This window comes from Apis mellifera, linkage group LG12, assembly GCF_003254395.2.
Source record: "Apis mellifera strain DH4 linkage group LG12, Amel_HAv3.1, whole genome shotgun sequence".
Lineage (NCBI taxonomy): Eukaryota > Metazoa > Arthropoda > Insecta > Hymenoptera > Apidae > Apis > Apis mellifera.
In genome coordinates, this window is record NC_037649.1 from 11,125,643 (window position 1) to 11,148,776 (window position 23,134).

General features: G+C 35.6%; 2 protein-coding genes across 5 annotated transcripts in view; one reads left to right on the plus strand and one right to left on the minus strand.

Moving 5' to 3' along the window:
- Nucleotides 1–1,614: 1,614 nt before the first annotated feature.
- On the plus strand, nt 1,615–5,135 carry CYP6AQ1 (cytochrome P450 6AQ1). 4 transcript variants are annotated; one of them, NM_001205062.1, is given in 6 exon segments: nt 1,615–1,670; nt 2,158–2,691; nt 2,777–3,145; nt 3,218–3,402; nt 3,533–3,821; nt 4,796–5,135. In NM_001205062.1, coding segments are annotated over 5 exon segments (1,545 nt in total). In that variant the 5' UTR covers nt 1,615–1,670; nt 2,158–2,168; the 3' UTR covers nt 4,975–5,135.
- Nucleotides 5,136–5,674: 539 nt separating this feature from the next.
- LOC410379 overlaps nt 5,675–23,134 on the minus strand; it is a 29,449-nt gene continuing 11,989 nt past the window's right edge. The window contains 4 exon segments of the mRNA XM_006566860.3: nt 5,675–12,448; nt 12,544–12,795; nt 12,888–13,274; nt 13,565–13,802. Of these exon segments, the coding sequence (XP_006566923.2) occupies nt 10,478–12,448; nt 12,544–12,795; nt 12,888–13,274; nt 13,565–13,802 (2,848 nt within the window). The 3' untranslated portion in view covers nt 5,675–10,477.

A 23,134-nucleotide genomic window follows, 5' to 3' on the forward strand; every position in this document is an offset into this window, starting at 1 on the left:
TTCTTATACATGCGATTATTATGCGATTAAAATTTTACAATTTACATTTTTTTAACGATGAAAAACCATGAATTTACACTTTATAGGAAAAAAAAATATTATGTAAAAAAAAAAAAAAAAAAAAAATAAAAAAATAAAATATATAAAAATATCATATATAAGATTGTAGAATAATATAAGAATAATATGATATAATATTATAAAATAAAAAAATAAAATATAGAAAGATTTATATTATAAGAGATAATTTGCGTTAATACATTTCAATTCAATATACTATGCAAATATTCAAATATTTATTAATATTTATTATTTCATTTCTTGTATTATAAATAAAAATATTTAACATAATATAATGCACAGTATAATATATTATATTTATACAATGATAGTATGTTTCTGTGAAGATCTTAATCATTATTCAAATTAATGCAGATAATTATGCACATAATTTTAATAGGTTTATCGAAGGTCAAAAAATTTAAATGAACGATTGATATTAAGTTAAAAAATATTTATTATTAAAAGTATTAAAGTATTATATTTAAATAATTCAAATTATAAACAATCCAAATTTATTGATTAAAATTAATATTGAATATTGAATATAATAATATATAAATATAACGATAAATTAAAAAAAGTAAAATAAATTCACGTAGTATGAGTACGTATTCGTCATGTCATGTTAAGAATGTGAATAAAATCTTTTATTTCTACTGCATAATAATCTTGGCTATAATATATATACAATATATATCATTTATACAAATAAATTTCAATTATTTTCTCAATTCAATCTTTTGAATTATTATCTAAATATATTTCAAATATAATTTCAATGAGAAAGCAGGCAAATTAATTTGATATAATACAATTTTTTGTAGATAAATTAGTAAAGATTTTTTTGAAGATCAATTCATTATTTTTTTAATGAAAACATATATAACAATAAATATCCCAAATTAAAATTTTGAATATAAAATCATTTTTATATATAGAATTTCTCATTATTCATTTTCATCCCTTAAATATTTTTTAAATAATTTTGTAAGCAAGAGAAACAGGCAAGAGAATCGAATACTTCGCAATATTCTATAATGTCTTTATCTATAAATATGATATATTTGACCGTTCGTTAATGCGAATCAATTATTTAATTATTATAATTTTTTATCATATCTAATACCTACTTAAAATACGTGTGTTTTTATAATATAATTTCAAAGTTCAATAATCTGTCCTTGAAATTACAACCAATAATTTCCTGTTTGGCTAATTATAATAACTTAATTAGCAATTTTAAACAAAATTAAACAATTTTTAAGATAAATAATTTTTAAAATAAATTTTTTTTTTTTAAATGAAAATAAGTTAAATTAACTAGAAGATAAATTAATTCTTATTTATTGGAAAAAGAAAAATTTTATTTCTAAAAAATTATTTCTAAATATTTTTAAAATTATTAGTCATATCCAATTATTATAAACACTCTATTATCAATGACACGCAAGAAGAAAAAAAAATGGAAAGGAACAGCTTAGAAGGAAATATAGCATAGATAACTAAATATACACTGCGAATATATATATATATATTTCATTTGATGATATTATGTTCAGTTTGAATCACGAAGCTCTTAAGATCAGAAGATATTTGTGGGTGAAAATGTAATTTGACATAAACTTTGTTCACTAGTGTTCATTTTCGGAAATTTCGTTCTATACAAATTTACATATTTTATCATGAAGTGTGAAAAAAAGTATTATTATTGTTAATTATTATCATTCAACTTTTTTTTTCTTTTGTTTCCTATTATTTCCCATTATAATTCGTTAATTCGTTAATATTTTACTTTTTACTTTCATTGCACTTTTTTTCATATCTATCTAAAATTTTTTTTTCATATTTGAATAAATATAGATAATTTTCATCTTCGTTCTTTTATTACTCGAAATCAATTAATATCAATCAACTAATATATCTTGACTCGATATCGATATAAAATTTATGATATTTATTTTTTAAATAGAATATATTTAAATCCATCAATTTTCTTATCTATTTATTCGTTACAATTTTTATTTTTATTCCATTATTATTTTTTCCATCGATATCGAAATTTCAAATTCCAAACAAAAATTAATTTTTTTATAGATCCGTTCAAAATGAACCTTTTAACGCCATATTGGAGTCTGGATATCCTTATCGTTTCCTCTTCCTTGATGATAGCCGTTTACTTGTACGCGTCTTGGAAATTGAAATATTGGTCGAGGAGAGGCATTATGCAGATTACTCCTTCGCCCTTGTTTGGCAACTTTAAAAAGTGCATATTGTTTCAAAAATCAGTTTCAGAAATAATAAGGGAGTTGTACGGACAAAACGAAGGATTGCCTTTCATGGGCTTTTATATTTTCTACAAACCGTTCTTTTTAGTTCGTGATATTGAACTCGTGAAACATATTTTGGTGAAAGATTTTAATACATTTGCGAATAAACACACGTCAGCGGATAGTAAAAATGATCGTATCGGATATTCAAATCTGTTCATAATAAAGAATCCCGCATGGAAATATCTCAGAGGGAAACTTACGTCGGTCTTTACTTCGGGCAAGCTAAAAAAAATGTTCGATTTGATGTTGATAATCGGTAAAAATCTGGAGAAGCATTTGGAATTATTGAATTTGGATGGTAAATCGCACTTATGATCATCGTACAATCGCGAAAATCTATCGATTACGATAGATTTATGATTTTAGAAATATATCTTTTTCAGGGAATGGAAAAGAGGTAGAATTGAAGGATCTTTGTGCGAACTTCACCACTGATTTGATCGGTACCACCGCGTTTGGAGTGAATTTGAATTCGTTGAAGGATCCGAATAGCGATTTCCGTGAAAATGGCAGATTGGTCTTCGATTACAATCTTAAGCGTGCCTTCGAATTCTTTTCAATATTCTTTTTCCCCAATTTGAACAAATATTTCTCTGTAAAATTTTTCGGAAAAGCGACCGACTATTTCCGAAATAGTTTTTGGAGTGTGATCAACCAACGAATCGAATCGAATGTAAAAAGAAACGATCTTATCGATTGTCTGATCGAATTGAGAGAGAAACACAAGAACGACGAAAGTTTCGAAGGTTTCAGTATGTATTTCTCAATATTTTATTCGTTATGGAATATGCGATGATTCAAGAGGCTAAGAATTATGATTTCAGGATTCGACGGCGACGATTTAGTATCTCAAGCGGCTATCTTCTTCACCGGTGGATTCGAAACATCCTCCACTACCATATCTTTTACATTGTACGAATTGGCATTGAACAAAGATATACAAAAAACTGTGAGAACTGAGATTCACGAGGCTCTAGCGCAAACCGATGGAAAAATCACGTACGATATGGTACGAACGATTCATAATCAATAATCATTCAACTAGCGCTTAATTAACATTTGACCTTTCAAGAAATTAAATTACGATAAAAAAAAAAAGATTGAAGTTTATAAGTTTGTTGCAATCTTAATTTTTCTAGATAACGAATCTACCGTATTTAGATATGGTAGTATCGGAAACTCTTCGCAAATATCCACCTCTAGGATTCTTGGATCGAGTGGCTCTTCACGATTACAAAATACCCAATTCTGATGTGACGATAGACAAAGATACTCCTGTCATCATTCCTATGATAGCTTTTCACTACGATCCCAAGTATTTTCCAAATCCAGAAAAATACGATCCTCTCAGATTTTCCGAGGAGGTTAAAAAGACTAGGCCAAGTTACGTGTACATGCCCTTCGGCGAAGGACCTCACATATGCATTGGTAAGCATAATATTTCTTTTTTCTTTATCTTTCGATACGTTTAACGTCGAAATTACTTATAACGTCACAGTTTATTGCACTATCCTTTTAATATCCAAGAGAGGTAAAGTTTTTGAAATCATTTTTTTCCCTCTATACAAAAAAATCTGGCAACTTTTTCGTTACGTTATCAATTTAGAAAGTGAATTATATTTGAACTATGAACTATGTTCTATATTCTATATTTGAGAGTCAGATATTAAAAAACATTGAGATAATAAATTTTTACAAAGTCATGATAAAATTATAATAATACATATAAATATTACCGATATCAATTAAGATTCAACATTTTTTTTTTTCTGATACTGATTGGTTATACGATATTTAAATTTTTCAATCTTAGATCACATTATGGAAAACTGATAAGTTTTTTTTCTACAAGTATTTCTTATAATTTCTTATAAATTAGCGAAGTGATTAATCAACGTTATTAGATTTTCAGAATTTACATATTTTTAGATTTTTTTTTTATTATATTTAGATCATTAAGCGATAATTTATAAATCGCGATATTATACTAATTCAATTATACGTACGACAATCATTATTCAAATATTTCAAAATGTTTATTTTACATAATTATATCACACTGAAGATTAGCAAATAATCATATAACTTTTTGATATCAACGTATACGAGTCATTTAATTTGAAAAAATATAATATTTTTCTTATATAATAAAAATATATATATATATATATTTGAATATTTTATATAATTCAATTATACTTTATTGATTAATCATGATTCAAAAATATATAATTATTTTTGTTTATTTTTATATATCATATTTGCGAATAAGTTGAATGTTCCAGATACAAAATTGAATAATAAACTGGTATATTAAAAAAAAAAAAAGAAAAAGAAAAAAAACGTAATAAATATCGATTTTATCATCTTATTATTATTATTCTTTTTTTTTTTTATTTTAGGTATGCGACTAGGACTTTTACAATCGAAGCTTGGAATTATCGAAATATTGAAAGATTATGAAGTTTCACCATGCGAGAAAACAAAAATCCCGATGGTTCTGGATCCCAAAGGATTGACAACCACAGCATTAGGAGGATTATACTTAAACATTCGAAAGATCACGATCGCGGCTGGTTAAACTCTTACCACTTACTTGCACGATATATCCAACTTTTCACTTTGTAATTATTGTAATATCCTTGACTAATTATTATTTTATTTTTCAATAAATTTTAAAAAAACTAACATCAGTTTTAAAGATTGTAAAGATTATTCAAATAAAAAAAAAAAATATTCAAACATGTGAAATTTTAATCTACGTATCACTTATGCGGGGGAAGGGAGAGAAGAAAATATAATATAATACGCAGGGAACAGAATTGTTTCGTGTTTGTTTCACTTACGCGGTCACGTATATGTATTTATTTCATTCACTTATTCTCATTTACAAAAGAGACTAACCGGCCGATCGTGGCCCGTGCGCATGTAACCGCCGATATTTATCTTACAATTAAATCTCTGTAATATATTAGTACGACACCTTAGAGTTAAATTGGAATGGCGGATACCGTGCGGTATCCCGGCACCAAGTTTGAGCGCGTTTGTTCGAAAATGACATTCGACATTTACCCACAAATCAACCGTGTACGGTCGGTACATATACGTATAGAGAGAAACATCGAATATTAGTCGCAAGATTGTTGATTCCACGACATTCCGACTCGAAGACAATCAATTATTCGACATTAATCTTCCGATTCCTGGTAAAATTCTATTTATATCGCTCTTTAATAAGGGAAATTATAGAATTATGTCTTTGTGGTGATGATCTTTCTCGGTCGAGTATTTCATATATTAGATTCAGTATTTTTTTCTAATTTAGATTAAATATTCTTTTTTTTTTTTAATAATAATTCCAAACAGATAATTCCAACAGATGAACGAATAGGGAATCGTTACGGTATGGAATCTATCAATTATATTTATTCATACCGACCAAGCGCAGAATATATACGTTTTTTTTTTTTTTTCTTTTTCCATTTGTTTATTGCGGACAAACAATGTGATCGATCGTCATCGTCGAACAACGCACGAACATCGAGTGTACACGCCTCTGCAACGTGCTTGAATTTGTTCCACGATAGTTTTACACACATATTAACTATACAATTCATCGTTTACAATATACTCGCCCGCGAGCTTAGCTGTTCTGTTTCACGTTCTTCGTTTTTTTATAATTCTTTCTCGCCAGGTAAATACACATTATACATACATATATCTAGAATCGTTTTTTTGTTCGTCACATCACTCATATATCTTGACCCGTTTTACTTTTTCTTCTTCTTCTTCTTTTTCTTCGTCTTCTTCTTCTTCTTTTTTTTCTTCTTCTTCATTTTTATTATAATTATCGCTGTTTTTCTCTTTGTGATAATTTTGCAAATCTACGTTCACTTGCGCACCGATTAAAATCTAACGTGGATTAGCGATGCGACGTTGAATAGAAAATGTTTCGAATGAAAGATAATTTTCGAAAATTTTGAATTTTAATAAATCTTTCCCCAAGTTTAAAATATTACGATATCAATAATTTAAAAACGCCATCTAAACGCCATGAGAAGAGAAATAAATTACAAGTAAATTTAATAATTTCATAATTCATTTCATCGTCATATCACGTTATAAAAGAAACACGATGTATCGAGACATTTCAGTCGCGTTAAAATCTTCGCTAATATCCTAGAAATTAATAAAAGATAGCATCCAAGATATCGTATCAACGTGGCATCGTTAATTTGTACTTTAAACTTTTAAAAATTTCGAAACGTTCAGTTCGATCGATAATTCGAATCTCTAAATTTTGGCCCCGTTTCTTCTCCTCTACCTCCTCTCTCGAAATCGGAGCAAACGCGCGTACACTTCAACCGTACGTTCGACTCGTTTGACCGACATCCCCGCCAATTTCTCCCAATTTTTTTTCTTCTCAACGAACGAACGAACGAACGAACGAAGGATCCGACGACAAGGATCGAGGCGAAATGATCCGGGCGCGATTCGATTCACAATATTATCGCAAGGAACGTTGGATTCCTTATTACGCTAATTAACGCTGCACTTCTCGCTGCGAGGATGGTGGGGAATGGAAACGAGAATTGCGCCAAGATTGCGGCTATTCTCCCGGCTTATCCCAGAAAATTACACGCTATGGCCTAGTTTCGTTCACAATTTCCGACGACACTCTACCATCCGTCCCTTCTTTCCACCGCCAGGAGAAAACGTACGATCGATTACGGTAATTGACGAGAATAATTGGGATACGAGGGATGCGCTACCTCGCCACTTCTACGATTGAACGATCAATCGACGAGTGGGAATCATCGTCATCGTCCTGTCTGCCGACCGTGATCATCATCGAGTTTCGTTCCATCTTCGCTCCTCCTCAACATCTCTGATTAAAAAGATTATTAAAATTCGGCTGACCGCGTTTTTTAATAATTCTCGAAAGTTATAGACCGCGTAACACTTGGACGATTCAACGACGAGGAGGTATAATTCGATTGTCGACACGGGGTGGTCCGAGAGTTTCTCTTAGGAAAAATCCGATTATACCGATATGCGTACAGTATACGATTTATATATGTCTAGGAAGAGACAAATAAATATTGACAAAGGTCAGGCACAGATAGCGAGTGATAGAACGAAAAAAGCATTTGATTTCTTTCTTTTTTTTTTTTCTATCAGTCGTTGATTATCAAACGAATCGAAATCGATCGACGTAGCTCTCTCGGTGTAGATTTGCGGATTCGTTTGTTATCGGTTGTTGTTCAAGATCAAATACTTTTTTTGCCCCGTATCACTGAAAGTTCGATTAATAATTTACATTATAGCCTGGCACGCAACGTTGAATTGATTCAACGTTGGCAAACGAACACACTCGTGTCTCTATATATCCTCTGTCCCTGTATTTGCCTACGTGGAGCAACGACGAGCTATTTCTCCACGACGAAATGGAAGATTGACGATGGATCGACGATAGATTCGCGCGGGTTTCTTGACCGCCGTGGGAAGAGATTTAACAAATCGACGAATCGACGAATTTTCGATCGTTACGTTTAATTGTAAATCAAATGATTCCTTCGAAATCGAACGAATCTCTTCTCGCGGCTTCTTCGGTTAGGGAAGAATTTCGAACGAGCATTTGCGTCGAATACGGAAGATCGGGTGGATATACAGGTGGATTCATATCTTCCTGTTGTTTCTACGATTCTACGTTGTAGAAAAATGTTGTAGAAGGATGTTTCCTCTTTCAAAAAAGATCAGTTTTTTTTTTTCCCTTATTTTTTTCTTCTTCTTTTGAGGGGCGGGAGGGGAGGGGAGGAGAGGGGAGGGGGAGATGAAGACAATAACGTAAGACTAGACTTCAACAATACATGCGGTTCTTCATCGCCGTAGAGACACATCGCTGGTGGAGTATAAAAATATAAACATCTAAAAAAAAATGAAGAAGCGAGACGTCGTTTAGACGCGGAAAAATAATCTTTGCGTCGAGCAAACGTGAAAACGCGTGCATCACGAGGGTTTTTCTCTTTTTTTTTTTTCCTTTAAACGTTTATCCATTCATTTCAGCCGATCTTGTCCCCTTTATTTCGCTTTTTTTTCATCCTCGTTCTAAACGCGTTCGAAAATAGACCAAAGAGTGTACTTTTTGTCGATCCGTTGTATAAATTTAGCGATAAGATGAGAGTAACGTGATAGCTATAAAAAATAAATAGAGTAAATATTCGTCGACTATTACTGATAAAAGAATTAAAATAATCGTTATAGATCCAAAAGATTCCACCGATTTTACAACAACTTTTCCACGAGAGTGTATATATAACATTTTTTTTAAATCATAGGAAGACATTTTTTTTTTTTTCAACGAGGAAACAACATTTATTTAACATTCATCTAAATTTTTGACAGATCAACAAAATCGTTTTTTTCGTGCGAATGATATTCCTCGAAATAATTGGAAACCGATTGATTTCGTCTCTTTCCCCGCGACGTTCGAGATAAACACGAAATTATTTTCTTTTTCCTCTCTCTCTCTCTCTCTCTTTCTCTTTCTGCTTTCTTTTCTTCTTATTTTTTTCCCCTGTGACAGAGGGAGTTTTTCAAACGGGGGATAAATTTTTAATTCTAATTCAACGCGACACTTGAATCTTGAATCTTTTCATTTCACTATCTGTATCTATAATCTGTCGAATTCTTTTTTCGTTACAGTAGATCCACTTTTTCGTACGAGAGAGAGATTCTTTTCTTTATATAATATCTTTTTATAATATATATATACGTTATGTTCTCGTTTCGATGGGAATCGCATATCTTTCTTTTCACGTCTTTGTATACATTGCGTTATTTTGCATATATTTTATGTATGTATATATATATATATATATATATATAATAACGAACAACATTAATGATTACTCATTAGGCTCATTATCCTTTTTTTAATTGGACAATAAATAAAATAGTTTATATAGTGCGCCTTTTTCTTCCTCCTCTTCTTCTTTTTCTTCTTTCAGGCCGTCCATTTTCGTTTCTTCCTCGCTTCGATTCTTTTTTTCTTTTTTCGATATCATTTTTTCGTTTTCAATCTCTATGCCAGTACGAACCGCTCGATCTCGACAAATTATTATATTTCATCGTTACGCGATATTTTCTTTTCTACCTTTCTCTCCCTCTCTTTCACTCCTATTCACAGTCTCTCCACTCGCTCTCTCCCGCTCTTTCATTCAACTGTTGCTCTCGGAACGGAGATCGATAATTAGGAGCAATATACATATATTTGGTATTGGCCAGCTGTTCGACAGTTTGGCTTCGATACGAACGAATTAATTACACTCACACATTCTCTGGCTACATTTGGAAACAGCTAATCGACTTACTATACGCAGACGTACTATAAGACGTACTATTTTTTTCCCTTTAAATCGCGCTTCGATCCTCGCACAACCCTTATCCTATCTTCCTTTCTCTCCGATCGTAATCATCCCGAATGATCCGTGACGCGACGGGATACAGTCAGATCGTTTGTGCGAACGTTCCTCTTTGTCTCCGCGATCCGATCCGGTATTTGCCCGATTTATTATCTAATCGCTCGAGTTCCACGCGAAAAATTCCGTCGACTCTTCCTACACCGAGACGCAGAATCCAGATCGGACGCAGAAGATCGTCACGCAGAGGAGGTTTTCCTAATCGTTGGCCGAGAATCGATGGAGAGAAAAAGGATGTCTCCGTTTAGCTCTCGATAAATGAGTCCGACGCTTGAGATCGAGTCGAAATAATAATCGAGCCAACTCGAGGGAGAGACGCGGATCATTTCGATCCTCGACACGTTCCGTGCATCCCCTTCCGCGTTTCCAATGCGCTCGTTGCGTCTCCTCCCCCGCATCTTCTTCTCAATTTCAGCGATTCGTCGACGATCTTTGGCTCCGTCTCCTCCCGACTGTTCGGGACGGAGACTTGGCTCGTTCCCTCGAGCCCGCGAATAAATGGCGAACGTTTTAACCGCTACAGCAGAAGATATTCTCGGCCAGCCACCTGTGCAGGCCCGACAATTGTTTCTCGGAAGAGTCCTCGACCAGCCGTAGACCGTATCACTTGATCTCCTCTCGGCTGGGCGAACGCGGGGGATGGGAGGAGGAGAAGGGTGGCGGTTCCGAGGCCACCTGCTGCCTCTTGGGCCGAAAGCTCGCCGTCAACGAGGAGATCCAACCGCTCGGCGATTGCGAGCTTTGATCGTGCAACGAGTCGCTGTTGCTGTTGCTCCTCGTGCTGTCCATGCTCATCCCGGACTTGAACCGCGACAACAGGCCGGGGGAAGATTTTTTCGACGCGGTGGTCGGCGAGGAGCACGCGGCCTTCTTTCCAGATTTCAAAGAATCCTTGTACAGCATCGAGTCCAAGCTACCCGCGTGGGGCCGCTCCTCGCTCGCTTTCTTTGGCTCCAACGAACCGAGCATCGCGCTCTCAGCCTGCTTCGCCATCTTCGATATATCCTCCATGCTCGCCGAGCTTCTTCTGATCTCCACCTTGCTCTCCACGTCCTCCCGTTCCACGACCTCTCTCGACCCGTACTCGACCCCCTTCACGATTATCTCCGGTTGATGGTGGTGATGGTGGAGGTGGTGGTGGTGGTGGTGGTGGTGGCGATTGTGGTGGCGATTGTGGTGCTGCTGCTTCTTCGTGCGCACGTCGATCTCCGCGAACTCCATGTCCAAACTCTTCTGATCCTTCACCGTTCTCAAGCTGTGCGACTTGCCCTCCGGATTCGAGGAATTCCGCCGATGTTTCGACAAAGACGTGTCCGAAATGGCGGCGGGCAAAGCCTCCAACGAGGCGGAGGATCGCTTCTCCTTGGCGAACACCGTCCTCCAACTTTTGTTCTTGCAATCGGCCGACTTTCTCACCTTCGGCAACGTCATAGCCCGTTTCTCCATCGGGGACAACTCCACCACCGTCGCCACGCCGCCACCTTTGCTCTCCTTCGACGAGCTCTTGGCCAGATTGCACCGCTTGCAAACCGTCGCCGACGTTGAGTTGTTGCACTGGGCGGACTGGGACGAGGTCGCGGCTATCGAGTTGCTCTTGTTCAACGTTTTGTTCGTCGTCGCGGCGTGTTTGGCCGGCTTGGGCGTGGGCGGATCCTTCGAGTCGAAGCTGATGCTCAACCGATCCGTGAAGTTTCTCAATCTCGAGAAGATGGACTTGTGATTGTTGGAACCGGTCTTGTCCTCGCAGCAGCACCGCGACCCGACCACCGACTTCCTCCGAACCTCCTTCGAGCCATCGCTCCTCGCCTTCTCCTCCTCGCCTTCTCCCGCCCTCCTCGAGCTGTTCCTCCGCTCCTCCACCTCCACCACCACGTTCCCGTTACCCTCCACCATCGTCGTCGCCCTTCGCTCCCTCGACCTCGCGTCCAACTCCCGTCCAACGCCCTCGTCCGCCCTCTCCAACTCCTCCAAGATCCTCGTTTCCTCCGCGGACCAACCGCTCGCAGGCGAGCTCAGGTCGCTGCCGAGGCTCTCCCCCTTACCTCCGCCTCCTCGTTTTCTTTCGTGCTCCCTCACAGCCCTGGCCAGGTCGTGATTATGATAATCCAGTGACGATTTCTCACGGCTACCCTTCCGGCTACCCGGGTAGCTTTTCCTACCTGTTCCAGCCCCGGACAGCGTCCCCTCCGTCGAGATCTTGAACTTCAACGTTTTCTCGCTCACCTCCACCTCGGTCGCCGTTTCCGGGTCCGAGCTCTCCACGTTCTCCGCGTCCTCCCCCGTCAAGTTCTCCGTCACGTCCTCGTCCGTGGAGCGCGACCGCGACCGAATCGTCCCCGCCGACCGTTTCGACCGCATGCTGTGCGACGAGCTCGACTTAACCACGCTCGACGACCCGCCGCCGCCCCCGCCGCCACCACCGCCCCCGCCGCCTCCAACGCTCCCCGCCGTGCTCGCCGACGTCGATTCCCCGACATCCGCCACGCTCTTTCGATGATGCCGCTCGTCCTTCGCCGCCTCGTTCAACCTGCGATAATACTCCAACGCCTCCCTCACCGGCTGCACTATCAGGCCCTGGAAATCGATATCCCTCGTTTTCCAAATTTTCTCTATAGGTCCTGGAATTTAATCCTATCCTCTCTTCTCTTTCGAACAAAGCGTAGAAATACCTGCAGTTCCGGGAACAGTTCCCCCAGGGCCTCGAAAAGAGGGAGCAAGACGAGACCGATGAAGCTGACTTGGGACGAGGGTTTGGTCACTTTGTCGCGGTCCATGAACGGCGTGACCGGCAGTCCTTCCAGCTTCTCGGCGTCGCTCTGCTTGAAGAATTCCTGGAGCAGCCTGTCCAACCACGGTTCCGCGACTTCCATAGGCCGGGCCTCGTTGCTGATGTCCGCCACTTTGATGAGAATCATCGATAACTGGAACACAAGCACGACGTAGACGCTCGACGACGAGGGTTCGCCCGTTTCTTTTAAAAAAACGCCCCTCCCCCCCCTTTTCGTCCACTTACGAGATTGATATGAGCCTTGCTCGAATAATCGAACTCCGGGATAATGTCGGTGAACTGGCCGAGAATCTCGTTGTGTCTGGCCATGTCCGTGGCAAGAATACACCTGATGATCCCCTCGCGCACCACCCGGTACGTAGGGTTGTCCAACGACGCCAATATGTTGCATTCCGGTGCTTCGAGAACGCGAAACGCGACGGAGCAATGATGGTTCTCCAGCGGCGAAATATCGTTGTAACGGAGCGCCAACTCGGTGCGGGCGTTTATTTGATAAATGTTGTTGTATCCCGGATGATCCAGGTCGTGGCAGATGCAGGAGACGATCAATATAAAAACCTCCAGATCACCGATTCGTGACGGCAGATCCACCGCCCAAGATATCGCGTACATCTGGAATAGAGAATATCTTTCCTTAATGTTACTCTCTTTGTTTCGAATTCATCGATCATACTACTTTCCGTCGTACACGAGGATTTTATTCTCTCGCTCCCTCGTCAATTTCGTTTCTTCTACGAAAAAATTTATAATCAACATCGCGAAAATGATACAATTTTACATCGTATTTGTATCGTTGTTATTTTTATATTCGTTAGACAAATAAATAATTCGTATTCGCGTCGTGCATCGCGACTCGTTTTAACGTTTGACAGGAATATATATATAAATATATATATACTTGCCATTTGCGCCACGCAGAAACAATGCCTGAAGTTATGAAACGGCACTTCGTTATAGTTGTTGTAAACTTCGTAGAGGAAGTTCCTCAGGATTGGTAAAGGAATGTTAAACTTTTGAGGTAGGTCCAGCTCGACGAACATGGTTTGCAGCATAAGAAGAAGCTCTTCGTCCTCCCACTGCCGGGCATCGAAAGCCGGTGAACGTAGCCACTCCCGAACGCTCGACGATATCGACACGTCGCTACAAGCACAATCACAGATATTAATTTTCCTTCGTTTCGAGATTAAGCAAGCAAACTCCTTCCCTCGACAATTTATTTCTATATCGATTAAATTGATCGTCATTACTTCAAAGTTCGATAATTGCTGGTGTCGAATGTGACCAATTCACGAGCAAAATATCAAATAATTTCACGCGTATTGTTTGATATCGCGTTATAAATTCCACAGATTCCTCCTTCTTCGCGAAGATACCGAGTTTGCTTGGAGATCGACTGACCATTCCATTTCTCTGGCTCGTTGTTCGGATGAAATTAGTCAAATTAATATGTCATTTTGCGCCGCTCGATCGGCGTATTTAGTACTTTGCGCAATAATGGATTATCCGCTTATTGAACTAAATCAACACGGAGCCTGGACCTACACGACGCATTGGAATTACATTAGGGGTGTATCGATTTGTCGACGTATAACACACGTGTCTGATCACGATTAATACGTTACAATATACGCGTTCAAAAATCGATGAAATATCGAGTAAAGGTTTTATTAAAAGCTTTCACGCTTCTTTTTTTTTTTTTTTTTATTTTTTGGAAAGAGAAAGAACCGTTGTTCGACCGAAAAAGAAGGGATGGGACACGAGACAATCGTGTAGATGGGAAAATTTCTCGATCTCGAGAGAAACGACTCATCTATTCACGCTCGCGATGAAATATAGGTGCAATATCTATTTTTAAAAACGAGAGTATTCTTCTTGAAAGATTTACCTTGCCTCTTGGAAATGAATTCCCATTAACCGAGACCGTTCCATTCAAGATTTCACGAATTCAAATCGCATCTCTAAATACAATTAACCCGTTTTACGTGGGAGTCGATGCGTCGAGATCGAGGCATGATCAAGGAGATTAAGCAGAAGCGTGTGTAGCGAAGACCGCTAATTGGCAATCCGCATTTAGCTCGCGCATCAAATCACGGTACGCGATAATGTTCGCTTTGTGACGCTCCCTATTATAACCCGCCAATACCAGGTTATTATAGAGATAACGGTAGCTTAATGGCATTTCGCGGTAACGTTACGGAGCTTGCTACCATCGTTCCAACCATTCGTTCCAATCGGCCAAGTCGCGAAGAATTCAATCCTCGAATTTCCTCGTTTCAACGAGGAACGCTCCATTCCTTTCGATCCAATTTTTTTTCGATCACTCTTCCTCTTAATTCGGAACCCAAATATTTTTCCCTTCGTTCTTCTGTCGATAATTCAATGAAAATTATATTCCTATCTTTTTTTTTTTTTTTGACAAAATTTTTCGAGTTTCTGAACGAGTATTGAAATTTTCATTTAGTTTACCGCGAAAGAAAATTGGCTAAAATAAAATAGAATCATTCTATTATAATTCTTCAATAATTCGATTCTATGAACATTGATCGGGTATTGATTGAAAAAAAAAAAAAAAGAAGCGAATATTATTGTTATTAGTGGCTTTAATAATTTGAACTTGAACCGAACTTTCGAAACGATATTTTCGTACGATATTTCCGCGAACAGCGATTTGCTACATTTGCACCACGCCTCGCTCCATGTGTATTTGTTCGTTTAACGTTTCGTACACGTTTTGCTCCGGTTTATTTGCCCTGTTTCCCCGCGAAAATCGATTCTAGTTTGTTTTTTGCGAGCATTTTTTCTCCCCCTCCGCGGAAAAAGGAAACATTCGCGAAATAATAATCGAATGTACGCTCGTATTACGCGTAATAAAATTTCCCCCGAGGAAAATATTCGTGACGATTATTTCGACGCTCGAAAGAAAGAAACGAAATTAAATAAGGCGAGAGAAAGAGAGAGAGAGAAAGAGAGAAAGGAGAGAAAAAAGGTTGGATCGAAAGTGAGCGAGAGAAATCCGTACGCGAAACGTTCGTTAACGGGATGAGCGTGATTTATGAATGAAAATTAAAAGTAAATAAAACGCGTATAAAACACGTCCATGCATATTTATATGGGTGTTTCGATGATGTTGCGAATATCGAATAAATTTGATCTTTTCGATCGTTATTATCGGGATTGTGTAATCGTTATTTACGAACGGCGCGAATCCGATTGTAATTTAAAAAAAAAAAAAAAAAAAAATCACTTCCCCTCGAATGAAATTGATCGAGAAACGAGCAAATATTTTCGTTCGAGGATCGGGAATAAAAACAGGATCTCGGAGAATCTCGTTTTGTTTCGAGCGTGAAACGCGGATCCCCGGCGGGCGAAGCCTTTAAGATCCGCCTCGAAATTCAATTTGCTCCCGTAATTCGGTGTAATCTTGACGAAAATCTCACGGGCCGTGAACTTAATCGCTCATGAAACGATCTCGAACGTGTTGCTCGTGCTGCAACACGCGAGATCTTCGCAATGTGAATACATAAAGAACGGGACAATGGAACGACGCATTTCAATGAAACGTGCCTGAAACGTGTCACCACACGAACGATCGTGATTCGTGGCGAGCAATTTTAATTCGCTTCCATATAAAATATCAAATTATTGTCGAAGAAAGAAAGAGAGAAAGAAGAACGTTTTTCAATTTTAAAAAGTTTAGACAAATTTTCTGAGTCAACGATGAAAAAGTTACATTATACTTTTATCACGAATATTACACGTTTATTGAGAGTAGAGTGAAAATAATTGCGCAAAGTTAAGAGTTTGATCAATCTTTTTCGTTACTGTTCGAATTTACAAACAGTTTTTCATAAATTTATCTTGAAGGGAAAATAAATAAAAACGAGAAAGAGAATAACGAAAATAACACAGAACGAATCGAGATTAACACGCTTCTTTGAAATTATTTTTCCATACGATATCTACGTTATACGTGAACGCGTGAAAAAACTTTAAAAATGGATTCGTTGAATTTTCAATTTAAAAAAAAAAATGTTTTCTCTATTAAGAGAAAGAGAGAGAGAGAGGAAGTAGCACTATCGATATCCGGAAAAATTCCAATTTAAACCATCAAAATTCCTCCAACTTCAAATGGAAATGAATCGGCAATGGAAACGCGTTACAATCGCATCGAAATTCGATCTTTCGGCTGGATAATCTTCCTCTGAAAGCCTGAAGCTCGCTATTCACACGGAAAGATACTGACATCGGTGTAAACACATGAACGAGTCGATCGAATGGCCGTGGAACAGAAGGCTCATAGATGATCCGATAGATCGCCGCGTCTGGATGGATCGTCTAGATCGATGTCGGCCAGTCGATGAATTCGAAATGCGAATGAATATGTTTTCAAGACGGATCTCGACTGTGTTTAATCGTTCGGTTATTCTCCATTTTATTAAAGAATCTTCTTTGAATTCGTCGTTTAACCAAAAACCAGTCTTACTTTTAATCATTAAAAACAGAATTTTCCCGTTAGAATTACTTTGAAAATTATTCTCTCTAGTATTTGATAAAAAAGTTGCAAGAATTTCCATCTCGCTTTGCTTTCGGAAAGATTTATCGATCTGGACTAATGGACTCATAAATCCATATAAATATTTGTACGAAAAACTATTTGTAACCGAGATCATCTCTCTGGGAAAAATATTCCACGACGAAAATTGCGTGAAATTTTTATAACGGACGAATTAATATTTATTCGTAAGAAAATTCAAAGAAAATTAATTTCTCACGTTTCCATTCTACGTTTCACGTTCACAATTAAATATGAATATTCGTTCTCTTTGTTAAATCATGATGACCGGTTAGATCAAAGGCATGCCTACTCTTGTTAACATAATCAAATTTTTCAATTGTTCAAAACGGTCGAATGACTCTCTGTGAGAATTTTTAATATTCCGAAAGAGAACGTAACCTTTTTTGATATTTCCAACGAATATACAAATTTCTCTTTCGTTTCATTCTCCGTTTATTTTTCTTCTCGCTCGAATGAACGAAACAAGATTTTCTTTAAACATTTTTCATTCATTTCTCGCGACACACAAATAATCCTTCCTCGCACCGTGATGTTGAAAATTGAACTCGTCTCGAATATTTTGCTCTCGCATTTCCCTTCCCTTCGTCTTGATCGATCTCCCCCTTCGTCACACTCGTCCCAACTTGATAAAAAATTACAAACGTTCTTCGGTGAAAATATTACGAATAATCCCGCGATTCCATCTTCCCGCTCCTTTCATCCGCCCATGATTCAGGCGACGTAACGATTCAAAGGAACGAGAACTTCCTATTCCACCTTCTTTTTTTCGTTGTTTCGTCTCGTCTTTTTCTTTCATTTTTTTTTCTTCATCCGTTCAAAATTCCACCATCGTTCTTCTCCTCTCCCTTTCGCCTCCAAGAAAAAGCAATATCCTGCCGATCAACTCGATAAAGTCTCGCGGATAAATGAATGAATAATCTCGCGACAACGTGTCCCTTTTGAACTTGTTAAATAAAATTCTGCGATCGACGAAGAGGGCGATCGTTTGATTTATTATTAAACTTCGTGCTAAGAAGATTGGCTCGCGTGTGCCAAGCGTTCGAATAGAAACTTGGCTGATTTACAATCTTTTCGAATATATCCGTTCCTACTGTTAACCGTATACTCACCAACTTATGAGGCGATTCTACCTTTCTTTCTTCCTTTCTTCCTTCCTTTCTTTATCGACCGAGTTTAATTTAACGCCATAGGCGTGTGAGTTTTACGAGTCAGTTCACTTTAAAGGATTAAACGAGTTTTTCGTAATTGTACACAGAATCGGTAACGTCGCCTCTCTCGCCACAATTTTTTCTACCATTTTTCCCTGCCATGTATAAACAATATATTGCAGCTTTATCGGGAAAATACGTATACAATACACTTTTGAAACGAAAATCATTTCCAGCCAAATGGAAATGCGTCGATCTCTTTGAACGATTTTTTTCCCTCGATTCTGATAACGAACGAAATTTTTCCTCGGTCAAATGGTTTATAATCAAGTGTTCGTTCCATATTTTTGTATTTGTCGTCGTACGCACCGTTCCTGGTCTCGTTTATGTTCAACGGAAAGGAGATATTCTCGAAATATAATATCGAGCAACGTCGAAACAAATATTCCAGATTTGGAAAAAATGTATTCTAACTGTATTCCATGTAGAATCTATATTTATATTCCATATAGTTGTTGATTTTTTTTGTTACGATTATTGCAGTGGAAAGTATCTCTCTTTGTTAAAATTTTTTTTAAAAAATAATTCGATTCGTGTATCGAAAATTTTCATTGTTCAACTTTAATGATCATTCTTTTATTTTTCGGGTGACGATAAATATATCGAGAAAAATTAAAATAAGTGAAAAAAAATGTTAACACCACGAACGAGAAATATCAGTTATTCTTTGTAAAAATACACCGTTCGTTATTGTCGCAATGTTCAATGGAATATTGTTTCTAGAACGTATATCAACTTGTATGTCTCCCTATTGATTGACTTATACTACTGCAGAATACAAACTCCATCTAAAGATGGTATAAATTAACTTTTGTTAATACGAAAAATTTATTTATCAGTAACTTCAATAAAAACTGATTAATAAAATTATTAAAGCATATAAAATAAAATCAGATATACAAGTTTGTTTGATATCTTTCATAATTAAATTTCTATATCTTTTAAATTTATCGTTTCGTATTAAATTTAATTACTTTGCGATAAATGATATATTCTGCTTTTTTTTACGAATAATTATACGGATAACGATCGTAATAAATTCTATTTCGTTTACTTTTATCGAAAAATGTAAGTAGACAATGGAACCTTTTGAAAATTTAAAGATTGATTAAACAAATTTAGAAAAAATATATATATATATATATATATATGATTTAAAATAACTAATTTTTTTATAAAAATTCATATAAATCATATAATATTTATTTCTTGCTACATTATTCCTTTTTATTCTATTACATTCCAATTTTTATTTTATAATTAATTTATTGTATTTCTTTTTCGAATTGTATCTCAATTCTGGACGAAATACATTTTGTCGATAAGTTAGAGATCGAATAAAAAGTTTCCGCGGTCAACGCCATCTCGCGTTTGGATCACCGAAGCTTCGACTCGTTACTAGCATAGCAGAATATGCAAGGAGGTATGCGAAGTCGTAGACGAAGAAAGCACTATTGTGCGACAAGGACAGAGAGCATTCCCCACCACTATGGAAACGATACATGGAATTAATTAATTAATTACTCGTTTTCTACGTAAAATTTCTATACTTTTAAGATCGCATCTTGAAGCTAGAACTCCAGACAACTTTCTAGTATCAATTTTAATGTAAAATTATTTGTCATTAATTAATTATTAACGATTAATGCGTCGTACGTTCTAATACATCGAAGACGCCATATTGAATATTCATTAATCACGCACTTTCTACGCAAAATTTCTATACTTTTAAGATCGCATTTTAAAGCTAAGACTTCACATAAGTTTCTCCTATCAATTTTAACATAAAATTCTTTGCCATTGATTAATTATTAACGATTAATAACGATTAACGCGTCATACGTTTTAATACATCGAAGACGCCATATTGAATATTCATTAATTACGTGTTTTCTACGCAAAATTTCTATACTTTTAAGATCGCATTTTAAAGCTAAGACTTCACATAAATTTCTCCTATCAATTTTAACATAAAATTCTTTGCCATTGATTAATTATTAACGATTAATAACGATTAATGCGTCATACGTTCTAATACATCGAAGACGCCATATTGAATATTCATTAATTACGCGCTTTCTACGCAAAATTTCGACACTTTTAAGGTTACATCTTGATGCTAGAACCTCGTACAAGTTTCCTCCATCAATTTTAATATCACGTTTCATTTCATTAATTATTTATTAATAATTAATTAAAAACGGGTCTTCGATATATTAGAACATTCGACGTGTTATCGTTATTAATCATTAATAATTAATTAACGGAAAAAGTTTTTATATTAAAATTGATAAGAGAAATTTGTCTGGAGTTTTAACTTTAAGATGCGATCTTAAAAGTGGAAAAATTTTATGTAGAAAACGAGTAATTAATGAATTTTCAACATAGCGATTTATTTAATATTCGATTTATTAGGACGTACAACGCATTAATCGTTAATAATTAATTAATGGCAAAGAATTTTATGTTAAAATTGATAGGAGAAACTCGTGTGAAGTACTAGCTTTAAAACACGATCTTAAAAGTATAGAAATTTTGCGTAGAAGACGCGTAATTAATGAATATTCAATATGGCGTCCTCGATGAATTAGAACGTATAACGTATTATGACGCATTAATTGTTAATAATTAATTAACGACAAGGAATTTTATATCAAATTTGATACGAGAAAGTTGTCTGGAGTTCTAGCTTCAAGATGCGATCTTAAAAGTATAGAAATTTTACGTAAAAAACGAATAATTAATTAATTAATTCCATGTATCGTTTTCGTAGTGGTGGGGGATGCTCTCTGTCTTTCTCGCGCAATAGTGCTTTCCTTGTCTAAGACTTCGCATACCTCCTTGCATATTCTGCTATGCTAGTAACGAGTCGAAGCTTCGGCGATCCAAACGCGAGATGGCGCTGACCGCGGAAACTTTTTAATCGATCTCTAACTTATCGACAAAATGTATTTCGTCAATAGTTGGGATACAATTCGAAATAGAATGGCATTAATTATAGTCTAAAAATATTAAAGTGGATAAAATATTAAATGTAAGCGTAGAGTAAAACAGAATAATAAAGTAAAGAAAGAATATTATTATGTATGTGATTTATATAGATTTTTATAATAAATTAATTTTTTTATGAATTTTATATTTATATTTTTCATATATATTTTTGTATTTTTTCTATATTTTTAAAAATGTTTTTTCTGGAAATAGGCTGCCTAAAAAAATATATAAACAATATAAAAAAGTAATAAAAAAATAAGTATATTAAATTTTAAAATAAATTTTCTCATTTCTTCTTGAATTATATTCTTCTGATACAAAATCGATCTATTGAGAAATTTTGACAACTCTGGGAAGTAACATTTCAAATTTCCGGAAATTCCGAAATTCTTTCGAAAATAATATCAAATTTTTCGTTTCTTTACAAACATTGATCCGTTTATTTTGATTTTCAATGCTTATTTACAAAAATTTTCGAAAATTTTCGTTTATTTACAAACACTGATTTGTTTGTTTCCATTTTCAATATTTAGTTACATTTTTTTTGCGAAAATTCTTGGAAATGACGATTAATCCCTGGAATTTTCGAAATTTCTTCGTTTTTTCTAATGGTTTCATTCATATTCAAAATATACTTACTTTTACAGCTTTCATTTCTTGAATTCAATATTGAATTTCTTTTTGACAATTTTCTTACTTCAAAGTATGCTTACCTTTTAGATCTTTCTTAAAATACTAAATTTTTATCATAATTTATTACCAAAAGATATTGGAATATGCCGGAATGTGTAATTTTTATCATTTAGAATATCTTCCGAATTGTTTTTGATAACGTTTTAAAATATTTCAGAGGAAAATAGTTTGCAAGGAAAACGCATCCTAATGTAATTAATTTTTTTCTACGTGGAACTTTTCTAAAAGTCAACCTCCTTATTCAACACGGTATTATATATATTTTTTAATGTCCAAACAATGTAATTCTGCATTTTTTTTATATACATAAAAATGTCAATCTTAAAAATATTAAATTAAAGAATTCGCTTAAGGAATAATAAAGTATCTTTTAAAAGTTTCTTCATAAGAAACATCTATTAATGTATTAAAAATCGTATAATTCCATTGAAAAAGACTAATTTGACCGATCTTTTAAAGAAGATAACTAAACCATATATACTGTCTCTTTCATCTGAAATATTTTTCAATTTTATCAAAACTAAACTAAATTTTATAGGATACGATTAGACGAAGAATTAAGACGGATGCAAACGATCGAGGGAGAACGAAAATGAGAAGGAATAGGAAAATTAATCAAACTGATCGAACACGTTTTAATATATATGTGAATTCGTGAAACGATTGTCTTTTTAAACAAAATAATCCATCGTACGTCTTCTCGAGAATTGTCAGAAATAAATATGGTAAAAACAAATAATATATATATGTTTATTCGCGAAAAACAAGACTCGTTGCCTCGTTTATCCTGACGTTGAACCTTAAAACAATCATATTTCTGTTAATTTAACATTGATTATTCGGTTCACGTACGGAATGGTAGTCGGTAGACGTTAAATTAGTTTATTCGAAATGGTAAGTTTCAATGAAACGTGATCGTTTTAGTGAATCAGCGTGACGTCAACTGTAACGATGAATTAAAAATAGATTCCATGAACGGAACTTATGATATATGTACACAC

Excerpts from the sequence above, each read along its gene's own strand:
- CYP6AQ1 (XM_016915338.2), top strand. The coding sequence starts at position 2,169 with ATGAACCTTTTAACGCCATATTGGAGTCTGGATATCCTTATCGTTTCC. Across the intron at positions 2,692-2,776 it reads GGAATTATTGAATTTGGATG|GGAATGGAAAAGAGGTAGAA; the intron begins GTAAATCGCACT and ends TATCTTTTTCAG. Across the intron at positions 3,146-3,217 it reads CGAAAGTTTCGAAGGTTTCA|GATTCGACGGCGACGATTTA; the intron begins GTATGTATTTCT and ends TTATGATTTCAG.